The sequence below is a fragment of the Brienomyrus brachyistius genome, unplaced genomic scaffold, assembly GCF_023856365.1.
Source record: "Brienomyrus brachyistius isolate T26 unplaced genomic scaffold, BBRACH_0.4 scaffold59, whole genome shotgun sequence".
NCBI lineage: Eukaryota > Metazoa > Chordata > Actinopteri > Osteoglossiformes > Mormyridae > Brienomyrus > Brienomyrus brachyistius.
In genome coordinates, this window is record NW_026042334.1 from 1648861 (window position 1) to 1663938 (window position 15078).

Sequence of the window (15078 nt, forward strand, 5' to 3'; positions counted from 1 at the left end):
ATGGAATGACTCAGTTGAAGTAATTAAAACGCTGCATTATATAACATGTGCCAAATTATTTTGGCAACACTGGAAAAAAAAAAAAATCCAACAATTAGCCAAGCATGTTGTTCAAAACAAACAATATAATAGTGGTATTTATTTGCATAGAAGCCATTTTCAGTATTTACATTCATAAATGAAAGAAATCTCATAAATTGTAAATGTTGTGCATTTTTTCTAACATCAGAAAAACCGAAAATTAATTTCCTTTATCACAAAATGTTTATGGATCTGTAACAATCTGTTTTGAGATGTAAAACCCCTTTCTTAATCATTGACACCATACTTTTGGTGAAAACCTCCAATAGTCTTTCAGAAGCAGATTTCCATTTGAATGTTTCGTTTTAGCAGCATACTCTCCTGTTGTTATTACATTTATAGTTTAGGGAAGAGCAGAAGTGCAACTGATAAATGATGTCAAGTAAATAAACTGGCCAGTCCGTAATCCTATTGTCTTTAAAGCCATTTAATTCCAGTCAACGTTAAAAGTATGTGGCAATGAATCGTATTACAAAAATATCGCTTGTTTCCTGAATCCAACTCATTCATTTGTCAGTGGAAGGGGGAAGTGTTTATCTAGAACGTCATCTTCGCCATTTGCTGTTGACCCCATTAGCGACTTTTCAAAGGGCCCATAATTTCACCCTGCCGATATCATCACACCTCTGCCAGTTTCCTTCCATTTCAGTCGAACAGGAACTTCTACGCCTGTTTGTGTCCAGCCATGGGCTCAAGTATCACACTTATCTAAGTTTCACTTAAGCACTTTTCCTCCTTCAAGGCTCTGAAATGGCCAGAATTTCAAAACAAAATGATACCCCCTTTGAGAGCTCCCCACTTGAACAAGATGCTTGACAAAGCACTCAGTTAGACCATGTTTATGCAGTAACCAGAAGTATTACTACTACAGGAGTATCAGAATAATGTTTGGAAATGTGCTCGATTTTCATTTCCTCATTCGACCATGTGGGCAGTTAAGCATCGTGTTCATATTTTTACCGTGCATAAATCTGAAGAGAATCTCACAACAAAAAAAAAACATACAATTCACATCCACATATACACCCCCCCTCCACCCCGCTCCAACAGTGCTGTTAGAAAAAAATAAACTAGCAAGCAAACAAAAACGCACTCAGAATAATATTACTTTGCAGGATCTTGTAGATAAGAGTATACAGGTCTCTAGAGTTTCCAGAATCTGTCCGATTTGTGGTTTAGATCATGTATCAATTGTTCCATTGGGAAAAGGGCTGATATTGGTGTCAACCACATATTAACAGTGGGAACATGAGGAGTAGATCAGTGAAGTAAAATACATTTTTCTGCCAGAAACAAGAGTAGTGAGCATATTTTTTATATCCAGTGTGAAATAATCATCAGAAATATAATACAATAAAAAACAGGGGACGTAGTAAATTGCTTCTTGATAATATTTTGGATTAGAAAACCTCTTTCCAGAACTTTTGTAAATGTTCACAAGACCGAAACACAAGTTTGAAGTGTTAGGAAACATTTTGTGCATTCGAACTGATGTATAGTATGTCCTGTGAAAAAACTTAACATTTTGTTCATGGATTGAGATCGAAGTACATCTAGGAAGAATACTGTTACAAATTTCTTTCCATATTGCAGAACTAAAGGTTATTTCCAGATCCTGTTCCCAAATGGGATTCAAAGCATCGAGAGATGCTGAGTCTGAAAACAGAAGTAAGGAGTAGATCTCAGAATTCTTACCCTAGAGCAGCGGTGAGCAATCTTATCCAGAAAGGGTCGCAGTGTGTGCAGGTTTTCACTGCAATTCCCAAAATTGGATTACTGATTAGAGGACTGATTGGCTGAAGAGTCCTCACATCTGGGTTTGAACAGCTGACCTAACGGTTACCCCAAAAACCTGCACACACACCGGCCCTTAGCGGATAAGACTGACCACTTCTGCACTAGAGTATCTTGGGAGAAAGCAAAAGATATTCAAGATCTGAAATGTTTAAGAGTAACCAACATCGCCTTTAACAGAGAGTTAACAATGTGTCGTATCTGAAAGAATTTGTAAAATTCCTTATGTGGGATGTCAAAGTCAGTCCTAAGTTGTTCAAAAAACATTAAGGAGCCATTGATTAGTAGATCTGAGAAATCTAACAAATGATATACCCTCCATTCTAATAAACCAATGTTCCTAAGCTGACCAGGAAAATCAGGATTTAATGCTAAAGGGGAGTGTAGAGACAGAATTGGAGGGATTTTAAAATACTTTTTCACATCTCTCCATATTAACAACGAATTATAAATAATAGTATTAACCTTGACTGAAGAAATCTGATGTATGTTATAAATAAAAAGCAATTTTTTTGGCAAATAAGGGTGACAAGCTAATGATTACAAAGAAAATCATAGGGATTCATGTCGACACATGAACCGAGTCTTCATATTTCTAATATGGGGAGACCAATAATATAATTACAAGTTAGGCAAAGACAATCCTCCAAGATTTTTAGGTTTGGTAAGTTTAGAAAATGTGACTCTCAGGTGTTTATTCTTTCAAATCGAGCAAGAAATAAGAGAGTTCAAGGATTTAAAAAATGATAGCTTTATATAACATGGAAGATTCTGAAATAACTTACCAAAAGAAGTATGTTCATTTTTACAACATTAATCCCACCAAGGAAAGAAGTTGGTAGAGACGACCATTTCTCTAAGTCCCTTTTAATTCTTTGTACTAGAGGAGGGAAATTAGCCTGGAACAGATTGTCAGAAAGTCAGGGGTAACAAAGATACCCAGGTAGGTAAATCCTCTTTCAGAGGTACGAAAAGGAAAATGTGTAAATCCATCTTGGGGAAGATTCAAAGGTTATGCTACAGTTTATTTAACAACCGGATAATTCACTATCGGGTTTTCAAAACAGCTGTAACTGATCTATCAGGATATTTTTTTTTTTTTTTTAAAAGTAGTACATCGTCTGCAAATTGAGATGGACAATGTTTTTCTTTACCCGCGGTAATTCCGCAGATATCTGGGTTAGCCCTAATGGACTCCGCCAGGAGTTCAATAACTAGGGTAAATAAGGGTGATAAGGGGCATCCCTATCTACAGCCTCTACGTACAGAGAAAAACTCAGACATCAGGCAATTTGTATTAACAGTTGTGACTGGGTTGGTATAAAGAGTTTTAACTATATGGATGAAGTTTGGGCCAAGACTAATCTTTTCTGATGCTGCAAATAAAGGCCATTCTACGCGATCAAATGCTTTTTCAGTATCTAATGAAACTATTAATGCTGGGCTTTTGTGAGTATTGAGTTACACCGAGTGCTTGACGTACATTATCAGAACCGTATCTTGACCTTACAAAACCAGTTTGGTCTGGCTTAATTATGTTTGGACATCTCTAAGTCGCTATTAGTATCGGCTAATACTTTACTTGACTTTGTAAGTCATTTATATATATGGTAGCCGGAGTTACTGGAGAATATCGATTATCAAGCCAAACATAAGTTAAACATAAGAACATAAAAACAATTTACAAAGCTAGTTTGGGGAGAACTTAACTAATAGCTCAGAGATGTTCAAATCTTATCTAGCTCGGATTTAAAGGAAGCCAGGGTTTTAGCTTGTGCTACACTAGCAGGAAGACTATTCCATACTCCAACTACACGCTGTGTAAAGAAGTGCTTCCTCAAATTCAGTTTAAAATGTTCTCCTGCTAATTTCCACTTATGGCCACAAGTTCTAGTATATAAACCAATATTGAAGTAGACATTTGGCTGAACAGCATCTCACAGACAATTTTATTGATTGCCAAAAAACATTTTATCACCAGTAATGGATAAATACAGTGAGAAATTTGTTTCAGGGCTTAAACAGTTATAGTAAATAGTATTCAGATTTATAGTGACAATTTCAAGTCCGAATTTCACAAACACGATCTCTCTTGACTTGCAAGGTCTTGGAAAGACAAATGCTGGCCATCGTTACAATATATCACTTGTCTCGTCAGTGCACCTAACACTGAAGGTAGCAGTGCTTGCAGTTACACAATTAGTTCCAGTGATATTAACAAAATGTACCGTTTTCCCAAACTAACTCCTGAGTAATGCGATGTCCACTTAAGTATGCAATATATGTCATTGTGTTATTTGAGATACTGATGTTCTGAAGTTTGTCAAAATGATAGACTAAAGATTAAAGGTATTACTCAAAATCTGCAACATTATATTTTTAAAAGCTGACTTGTCATTATGAATCCAAATACTATTCAATGATTGTTTATGTTTTGAAAATTTTTTTACCCTGTATTTATGTTACTGGTGGTAATGCTTTAATATGTTTTGATAATCAATAAAATTATCTATTTCTGGAAAAAAAAGGGTAACACTTGACTTGAAGCCATCATATATAACGCATTAGTTACCTTCATAATGCATTACAAAGCATCCATAATGCATTATAATGATCAGTATAAGAATTAATAAAGCATTAAAGTATCTTCTATTTTACAGTCATAAGGCGTTTCATTGTTGATTATAACACTTCATACACTCCAGTGAAGCTCTCATATATAATGCATTACAAAGCTTCCTTAATTCTTATGCTGAGTTATAAAGCATTATGAAGGTATCTAAAGTGCATCCATAAGACACGCATTTCCAGAGCCTTGTACGTAAGTATGTAAGATACACCTGATCTTATTAATCTTCAAATTCTACAGAAAGCAAGTTTCAAAGGTGCACATGTCATATCAAAAGGGCCATGAATGTCAGACGTCGGACTGAATAGCTCGTTTGACGACATTCAATTAATTTATTAAACATTCAAAAGGCTGTAGTTTCAAAACTATTAGATACAGATCAAATATTTGGGATTTCCCAGTAAGTTAACACCAGTGAATTTTCTTTCTTCTTTGTGATCTGATACAGAATGACCCAACTACTGGGTCAACAGTCACAGTCCAGGTGGGCACAGTCCGCTTCTCACCTTTTAGGGTGCAGCTTTAATTTTTTCACTTCCTATTCGTTGCAGGATGGTGTCCGGCAGAGATTAGGCTAACTTTCAGGAGAATCGATTAATATTTCACCATCACATGGTACACCCTGGAGACAAAAGTAGGCTTCTTAATAAAATTACTCAGCTGACACTAACTGTCTTTATTTTACCATACTTCCCGTTGCTGATGATTGGCAACTTCTCATTCTAAATTGAACACAAAGACTGCGCTTGTGTTCTTGGTAAGAGCGTTTTTGCTTTCCAAGAACAAACCTGGAAAAGCAATAAATTAAGAGATTATTTTCATTGGCAAAGATGCAGCCGGTGCATCGTTGGAATGTGCGGCGAGGCAAGATCAACAGCCACTGTTTTTGTTTAATACCGTTTTCTCCTTACTTCTGTTCTTGAGTATTGAACTTTGGCAATAGAAGATGACGGCAAAGAAGTACCCAAGTACGGTCAAGCATGCATACCGATAAACACCCTGCGGAGGAAGACGACACTGATTCTAATAATAATAATAATAACTGATACTTTACTGATCCCTATGGGGAAACTCTCTCTACACCTCCTCCAGCCTGCTCTCTGTAGGAGAGAGCCAGCTGGCCACAAAGAGCAGCCACCCATAGCAGCGCCCAGGGAGCCGGGGGTTAAAGGCCTTGCTTAAGGACCCGCAAACGTGCCGAGGCTGGCCTTGAACCAACGATCTTCTGATCATGCAGAGCCTTAAGCCCACTGAGCCACACACTGCCCGCCATCTTCTTCACCAACTCCTCTTCATTCTTTCTCGTACTGCAACAAAAAACAAATGCATACCTTAACATATAATGCTTTCACATCGGCCATGCATAAGCACTGAATACCTGACGAAAAGAGCAACGGTCAGCACCATGGCGAATTCTGAAGGACATTTTGATAAAAAAAAATATATTTTTTCCATGGACCTGGTGTTTGAAACGTAGTGACGACACATACGAGTATTCCATGGACACGTTTATCCCGCGTAGGGACAAGTTGACGACCTCCTCTAAATAGAAATAATGATCAATCTGGCAAGCGAGCCGCTCCTAAAGTTGCCTACTTTATTCAAGACCCAGTCGGCGTCTTCTATTGCCCGTTTAATTATTTGCCGGATGCGTTCAGGGTCATCCTCATCCACATGGCTATTAAAACCCTGCGAATTTACAGAGAAATAATGTCAGTCACAACTATGGTTCACACTCGTGATATGGGAAGAATCTGAAATGAGACCATTTACATGTGAACACGCTTTCCGGAAACTTGGCGGGAAGGGAAGGCTACCTGTCTCACTGCGTGCCGGTAGTGCTGCTGAACGATCGGGGAAGGCAGGCGCTTGCAGCAACGTAGCAGGTACCGGTATAGGTGCACTGGCGTCCTGACCATCTCGGCGCCTGGCAGAGGAGACATGCCGGGGCGTACCTTAATTTAGGCGACGAAGATAAGGGGGAAACATTTACTTCAAAGATGACAGCAACGTACAACTGATACTACTTATTATTGTAAGAAGATAAATATATATGAACTAGAGCCTTACTTTTTAAAACACGTGGACAGCCGCTGAAGGTCCTTTCTAACGTCACCGAAGCATTGTGCACCAGCAGCTGGCACTGAAGGAAACATTAAAAGATACATGGTTCCTAGGCGATCACAGATCTATTTTGCCAAATATAATCTTTTTAGCTGAGAATACATTCTTATAAAATTACTCATCTTATAGTAATGAGAACGAACACTTAATGCACACACATCCATTCGTAATTCGAAAAAACAGCGGACTTTGTAATACGAATTAGGATAACAGCGACAACAATAAACACAAATTGTAATGGTGGTGTCAAATATTTATTATAGTATCCTACTTAAGTTCTCCATTCCACTGACATATTTTTCTACATAAACATTCGTTTATTGCATCATGTGTGCTAGATTTTGTATATAAATATGTGCGTTGGACGCCTGAAAACTACTGCTCTATACATCTGATTTATTTAGCAGTTGATAAAGTATTGATATTATTATAATATAATAGGGACTTGAAAAATCTACCCCCGGCCAATTACGCTGTGCACCCATCTCCCTCAATCTATGGATCGGCCATATGTCGAGCACAAGCTGTGATTTCTGAAAGCAGAATTACGATTTGTGAGGAATCCCCTCTTTTCCACCATCGTGACATTCATTCCCGGTTTAATAATTGTGCTGTCAAACGCGAGGTGTTGACTGCCTGCCATCTGGACCGATCGCTCTCATGCGCTGCCCAGTGAGTCAAGGGCGTCCAGCTGGCCGGCCCACAAACCAGTCTTCCCAGGCCGGCAAAAGGTCCCGTTTCTGGCGTGCATGAATGCTCTCTTTGTGGGCATGCGGAGGAAAGTGACAGCATCTGCCCCGGCCCAGGGAAGCCGCCCCTGGATGCGCTCCTGTGAGGTGACTCAACCGTCCTATCAATGGCTTTTCCCACAGGATCCCCCCAAACTCGCAGGTGAGTTTTTACACGTCTTCTTGTTCTTTGTAAGTTCGCCTTCTAGGGGAAAAAACAATTGCCTTTCACATTGGCTCTAGGACAGCCTCATTTACAAAAGGTCAAATTCAAAAAGGGGATTAAGTAGTGAAAGCTGTCCCAGGGACATTGTTGAAAAACCTCATTTCAAACGTTGAATCTGTATTTCTGGGCTGAAAGACAAATAAAAGTTAAAATATTGTGGTTTGTGGCTATTTAATTTAATATTTTAAAAGAACACTCTTTCACCACTAAAATTGGCACCAAAGGGGAAACTCGATGAAATCCAGGGATTCCAAGTATAATTTTTTTTCACGGAAATTCTGAAATTTGTTGCTCAGCTCTTTACTGGATAAATTAAATACAGGACAATTAATTAATTACGTTTCTTAATATCACACATCTAACAGTAAATACTTGACATAATTCATGATTTCTTTTACATATTTAAATCAGTACTAGAGACAAAACCGGATGATAAACAATCTGGCTACTATTTCAGTGAAATGATCAAACCATAAATTAGAAACGGCACTTTTAAATTTTCCATTCCGAGTTTATTCAAGCCTCATGCCGTGTCGCGTGATCATTACCAGAAGTGGTTAGATATTCAACACACACACAAAGCTTACCTTTGATATGGATGGATTCCAATGTACAGCAAGTCACGTGAATTCAGTAGATTCCAAAGAACCACCACCTATTAGACCACGCATGGATGCATGTTATATCTCAGATCTGAAAGCTAAACAATGATCACAATCAGTTAAGAAAGGCATGACATGACAGAAGGCACGACCGAGCCTCTCACAAAGGCCTGCAGCCCACACACAGCACTGGTTAAAATGATTAAAATCAAATCATGACTAACTAGAATTGCATTACATGCTAGTGCTGGTCTTTTAAGTCAATCAAGAGTATGGAGATAATGTGTATTCATGTTCTCTCTCTATGATTATGGATGAATAAATCATATTATACTAATCAGTCATGCAGGGAGCACCATTACAAAATGCGTAGATGTCAAGCAGAATGCACCGAAACCTCAAAACATCATTGAGCTGCTATTAAAATCACCCAGTGAGACTTCGTGGTGATTTCAGTAGATGCTTTAAGCAACAAACAGTTATGAATCCAGTCAGAGATGATTTGGCCCGCAGACATCTTCCGAGACGTGCTTGAAAAGAGCGTTCCCCACCTTGTTGTTCCATACAGATTTATTGCGTATGAATTACTGGCCACTCGTGTAAAACACCAACAATCCACTAGGTGGCAGCTGAAAACTACGGTGAAAAAAAAGGTTAAATGAGGAAGAGGAGAGGGGGGCATTTGAAAAAGAAAAAACAAAAACAGAACACTGACTTTCTTTAAATGTCACATTTAATGAGTTTCACCACTGTACTTCAAATCTACATTTTCAGAAAGCATCCGGTGATATTTACCACAGTAAAACATCCCAGGAAAACAGGTCATTTCTTTCTCTGGCTTTCTGGCTGACCAAAGCAGGATTTGTACATCTTAAAATGTATTATATAATCAAATAACATTACCTCTGAGTATAAACTTTAAATGTTTTATAAAAACCTTTGATAGCACAAGTACCAGTTCACATTTTGTCCAAAGAAAAGTGGCAGACCTCATCTTTCACACCAAGCGACGGTTCGTTTTCCCGTCTGCTTGCCCCACAGGAGACTTATGTTTTTGGACCCTCCTTCAAATTCAAAGTCTTCAAAACATAAAATGAAAATAAAAAGGGAGGGGGTGGGGGGGGGGTAAATCACAAACTCCACACAGCCAAATTCCCTCCCCCTCTGGGCCACGGAGGTGGAGGGTCATTCTCGTTTTGGACTGCGAACGGTAATAATTAACAGTCCAGAATGTATGGGTCAAAAGTACAATTTCAGAAAGTACTGGTTCCTGCTGCCCCCTCCACTGGCCCAAATGCAATCCGTTTCATTGTACAAGTGGGGAGGGGGGTGTGGGGTAAGGGGAAATGCTCTGTGATTTAAATATAAAAGCTGGAAGGGACATTCAAGTTTCTGAGTACGGAGGTAAACAACCAAGTTATAGAGCTCAGGAGGTAGAGAACAGCATTTTGAATCCATTATATACATATACACACAATAGTTCAGTGTTTTTTTTTTCATTCTTTTCTAAACCAGGAGAAAACTAAAAATAGGAATAATTATATTATCAATAATAACATGATAAAGCAAAAAAAAATAAATAAAAAAATTAAGATCAATGGGAACAGCTTCTACTTCGAAACTCGAATCAACAGCTTGGCAGTGTACACAGGATGATTATTGGTTGTTTTTTCTTTTGTTGCTCAAAAGTTTTTCCGATTTGTTTCTTTAAACACTTTCCAGTGCAGGGAAAAATAAAAACGAAAAGAAAAGAAAATAGATATTTATACATTATATATAAGTTTTCAAAAATAAAATCAAATTCACAGCCCTAACAGATGTGCAGACTAATTTATGTTCTATACAGCAGTATTCTGTCCGACTTTTTTTTGTTTTTTTTTACGATTTTGATTCTATGATTTAATTTAATCTACTAATTTATCACTTATGTACACATATTCTGTGGATCATGGAAATGCATGCCATATGATAAAAGGAAATAAAAAATAATCTAAAAATATATTAAATAGTTTTATTTTCAGGCTTTTTCTGAGCAGGTGCAGACAAGTGGTTCAGGTGTGTGTGTGTGTGTAAGCAGATCGGATTAAGCTGCTGTTTGTCACGTCGTGATGGCAACCGTCGTCAATGTAGAATCTCTCAGGTTGCCACGACGGCATATGGAAATGCGTGTCTCTGGAAGCTGTACCCCAGAGCACAGCTTTGGGGGGGAGGGGAGGTGTGGCTACAGGAAGGGCGGGAACACCACTTCCTGTCTGATGCCGACACCAGCGAGACCTCGCAGGCTCCACAGCTGCCGGTGCAAGAGCCCGGCAGCGGGAAACAGGCCAACCTGTCTGGAAACTTCAGTCAACCTTCTAAAATGAATTATGGCCTAAAGCCTCCTTCTTGTCTTCTCTTTCTCATTTTCTTCTCTCCTTTTTTCGCATCCTTCTTTTGGTTTGCCATCGTCCGTAAGATAAACATGGCAGGAACTCGGCCTCGCCTCACACTAGTGACGTTCCGTGCAATGCCCTCACGGGGCACCTAGAGGATATGCTCCCATTCCCACCCGGTGCTCCCAAAAGAAGGGGGGGGGGGCGGCAAACAGCTGACAAGGGAAGGCACCGCAGATGCACCCCCACTCCCTAATGCTCGGCATCTTTATATGAAGAACCCCCATCTCCATTAAAGACAGACACCTGGTACACCTGCCCTGCCATGGAGGGTGGGAGGGAGGGTGTGTGTGTGTGTGGGGGTGGGGGGTCGTCGTTGCCGATTTGCCCTGTAAAGTTCTTCATTTTTAGCCACTTTGGCCAAAAGCCGGTTCTGAAAATAATTTATTAAAAGTAAACAACAAAAAAATAAGCAGGCTTGCCCCACAGTGGCCCCTGAACAGCCCCTGAATCTGCAGGCAGGCGGATTCCCATGTCCCCCCCCAGCACTCTGTTCTCAGCCCCCGGCTGACCAAGGCCTACTAATACTGACATGCTGCTGGAGGTGCCAGTCAAATCCGAGTCTAGCACCATTGCACAACATACAGGCCCTTCCAGCAAATACTGGCTTTCTGTCCTGGGGGGGTTGGGGGGGGGGGGGGGACAGGGAGAGTCCGCAAAAACAGATGGGTAAGCACTGCACAACAAAAGAAAAAGCACAGCCAGGCCGCGGCCCCACTGACAGGCTATTAAGCATCATGGGGGGGGGGGGGGGGGGGGTTGCGTGGTGGTTAGGTATTGTGTTCCACGCCTCCTTGCTGTGGCCCCGTGAGCATCGCCTTCCAGCCCCGCCCTTGCCGGTACATTCCGAGACCCCGGCGGTTGCCCACTTCTGCTGCTGACCACACGGGCACGTGATAGGCACCGCCACTGCCGCCACGGCCCGGCGCCAGCCCGGACGTCCGAGTGCACGCACGTGCGCACACATGACCCCGCCGGCGGGCCCGGGCCCCGGCCCTGCCCGCGCACAGCAGTGGTTGATTCTTTGAAAACTTCATTAGTTAAGGTTACAGTACACACTATCGACACAGCTAGTCCTAGACTCCAGTGAAATGCTACGTAGGTTTTCGGACTCCTAGTTCCTCAGTAGTCGGGCGCGTGGGAGAGGTGTGCTGGCCATCCACCGGGGCTACTCCCACACCAGGGGGGACGGGGGCATCTCTGACGGCTGGGCCACCGTGGAGCTGGGCAGAGGACAGGGAGGGGTGTGAGATTTTGGCATTTTATAGTTACTATAGATGACCTCAGGTGTTCCCTCCATACCTGATGAAGCTCTTGAAGGCTGCAGACTGTGGGTTGATGCACAGAGGCACTCTGTTACCCTTCTGCTGCTCCAGGATGAACTGATGGATGATCTCTGTGGAGGGGCAGAGACAGAGGGCGGAGGAGGCGGGGGGTTAGGGGCAGTGCCGTCGGGGTAAGTGCCACTTGAGCCGGACCACGGCAGAATCAAGGGCGGGGCCCGTAGGCTTTGAATGGGGGGGAACTCATTAGCTGAGAAGCACATCAATGGACGCAAAGCTTCGCTACACAGAAACAGGACAGGAACACGGATAGCAGTGGGGTTTATGGTCCGGATCAGGCCTCGCAGGCAGAGTGCTGCTCGCTGGACTGGGGGAGGGGAGTTCAGCCGTCAGCAGATGCTACCCAACAACAGCAGAGAGCACAGGCTTTAATGCATACCAGCTCAGCAGAGCACAGAGTGTAATGTTAACCAAGGCTGCACAACACAGGCAGGGTGGCAGCTAAGACACTAAGCTGGGTTACCCTGTTCAGGATCTGCACTGTATAGCTTCTTAAGACAACAAACCCTTGACTACCTAGAAACGGGCTAATCCTTTAGTGGAAATAGCACACGAGGAGCAGGAAGAGGATGTGGGAAGCCAGGTTTATTTTTGGCTCTCTTTACAGTAAGCCTGCCTTGAGCGGCCGCTTTCTAATACCTGATGACAGGACAGGCTGCCGCCAATCTCAAGCTCCAGAATGAGGAAAACAACCGAATTAAAGGAGGAGCCCGGTTGCGGATTTCATTAGCTAACAGCGCAGTGATCTTCCTGCGCTACTTAACCAATTAGATTCTTGGGCTTGCCGTAAAGTTGCTCTGTGGCAGAACAGGATGTGGGCGGAATCAGAGGCAGCCAATCAGCCGGCGAGAGCAGGCCACTGCCTGAGACTCAAGGTACTGGAAGAGCCTGTCAAGGACTTTCCCGTCAAGGCTGCAGTGCTGCGGGATAAAAGCAAGGGGGGGGGGCGGTTTTGTGAGGCTGTGGGACGGGCAAGGGGAACGCCACTGACCTTTCACCTGCCGCACGGAGGTGAGGTTCTTCTCAAAGCCGTCATCGAACTTGGGGTTGGTGACGGGTTCGAAGTCGCTGGTGTAGACGCGCCCGGATGAGGTGGAGCAGCAGCACTTGCACATGCAGGTGTGGTAACGCAGCCGACCCTCGTCCAGGTAGGGGTGTGCCAGCGCGTCCTTGGCAGAGATCCGCTTCGACTATACAGAATTCCGGTCACAGGGATGCGGGGGTCATGTAAACGGCCTGCTCCGGATGCCATCCCATTTAAATTCATCTATGCTTTTGTTAATGAAATAGGGGCGGCATAGTGGCTCAGTGGGGACGGTGGTGGTGTTTACCACCATTACATCCACGCATTGGCATGGTGCTCCTGAGGTTTGGGCGCCCCCTGCTGACCACAAACAGTCACTACACAAAATATTAAATAATTAAAAAGATGTTGAAGCAGCATGTTCTGCTCACTAGCTAAGATGTTCTGTCTCTAATTGCTAGTAATTATTTAGCTTTGAAATGTGTGTGGGGGAGGGGGGGGATGTACCAATCCTCAGGCAAGTATTGAGCAGTCATTCCTCTAAGGCCTGTGTAACACTGAAGTTGTGAAACGGCGCCCCCATGTCCTCGGCACACAAAGTGCACCCATATCTTGCCGTGTAATTCCTGGTGGTAGAAATAAGCCCCCGGACTCCAGGGGGAAAAAAGGGCTCCCATTTCCAGTATTTACGGCCTGTTTCTCTGTGGAGGGTCTACCGTGTCCATGATATATGACGTATAAATCTCTTTCTGACAAAGCTAACATGACCCTGGGTGGGCAGCCACATGGTTTTTGACCCCCGTTCCTCCCCCCCCGGGGGGTTTTAAACTCCCATAACTAACAAGAAGAACAGTATTCGTTTTCCTTCAATGTATGTCTGGCTTCCTCCCCGACATAGAATTTGAAAACAGCATAGAGCTGCCTGTTTTGTCTGTGTTGTTGTCCTTACCTGCAGCCCCTCAATGTATCTATCCAAAACGAGCACTATGTAAACCCGAACGGAGTGAAGCGGGCTCCTAAAAGTCATGCCAAGTTTATGGAGGGTGCCAGAAAGTTACCCCGGCACACAGCTTAAAACTTCCTTAAACCTACACGTCCTGCGGACATCAGCATATTCCAGTTGACTTCACCATTGGTAACGGGGGGTGGGGCTTGTGAGAGGTCAAGTTCAGTGCCCTGAGGACCTCTCTGCGTGGGACAGGGATTGGGGGGGTCACACACACCACACACACACACTCACAGACACACACAGTATGAGACTGTCAGCATGGATGATAATCACAACCCCCATATCACACAGTCATCTCCACAGAGGAATGATTCCCCCCCCCCCAACGGGACTCACCGGGTCGAACACGAGCATTCTGCACAGGAGGTGCACTGCTTCGTGGGTGGCCTGGCTGGACAGGGTGTACAAGACAGGAAGTGATGGCTGTGGAGACAGGAAATGACACGGCACATCACCAACCATGACAAAGGCAATCTTATGCTGAATCAGTGCCCAAACCTTTCAGATAATTAAAAAAAAAATCCACCTTCCACCATGTTCTTTTACATGAATGAACTTACCCTCACAGCCAGCTCCATCTCAGTGAGCAGGGACATGGGAAACAATGTGCAAGCTATTTTTATCCTCTAATTACACCCACCCCCCCTTCCCCCCACCCCCAGTGGCAGTCTAAAAGTTGATCGAGCTGCTTTGTTTTTCCTGGTTAGGGTCTCCTGAGCACACAGATGGAGGTCCTGGCTGGTGACATACACTGACCGGGAGGGGAGACCAGTTCATTTATTTTGTTCCCCCAGTGCTCTGTGGATTGGGGAGGGGGGGGTGGGGGGTGGGTCTGGGGGACGCTAGGAGTCCCAGGTGTGACCAGCTTGTTGAGGATACCCCCAGTGTGTTTGATGCAGGCTGCAGTGTGGATGTGTTCCAAGTAGGAGACACCTTTCTCTACAACTGGAGTGAAGGGCTTGGTCAGGGGGCCCCAACAGCAAAAAAAAAAATCACACTGCCAACCCTGGGATTTGAACCGATGACCTTCCGGTGATAGGCCCAGTGTCTTGACCCGCTGAGCCACAAACCAATGCAGTTTTTGCA

The 15078-nt window shown here is 43.2% G+C and overlaps 2 protein-coding genes across 3 annotated transcripts in view; both read right to left on the reverse strand.

Annotated features, from left to right (window-relative positions):
• Positions 1-492: 492 nt before the first annotated feature.
• Positions 493-9098, reverse strand: lyrm9 (LYR motif containing 9). Of its 2 annotated transcripts, none has more exons than XM_049001506.1 (7): positions 8980-9098; positions 8736-8820; positions 7337-8282; positions 6575-6647; positions 6322-6459; positions 6101-6193; positions 493-5811 (listed from the first exon to the last, which is right to left on the reverse strand). In XM_049001506.1, exons 5-7 carry the CDS (start codon positions 6445-6447, stop codon positions 5797-5799), a joined length of 234 nt encoding a protein of 77 aa, XP_048857463.1. In that variant the 5' UTR covers positions 6448-6459; positions 6575-6647; positions 7337-8282; positions 8736-8820; positions 8980-9098; the 3' UTR covers positions 493-5796. The 2 variants fall into 2 exon arrangements, with proteins under 2 accessions (XP_048857463.1, XP_048857462.1); XM_049001505.1 differs by having other exon boundaries at positions 7178-8282.
• nlk2 (nemo-like kinase, type 2) overlaps positions 8900-15078 on the reverse strand; it is a 40169-nt gene continuing 33990 nt past the window's right edge. The window contains 4 exon segments of the mRNA XM_049001504.1: positions 8900-11839; positions 11919-12012; positions 12951-13149; positions 14329-14415. Of these exon segments, the coding sequence (XP_048857461.1) occupies positions 11785-11839; positions 11919-12012; positions 12951-13149; positions 14329-14415 (435 nt within the window). The 3' untranslated portion in view covers positions 8900-11784.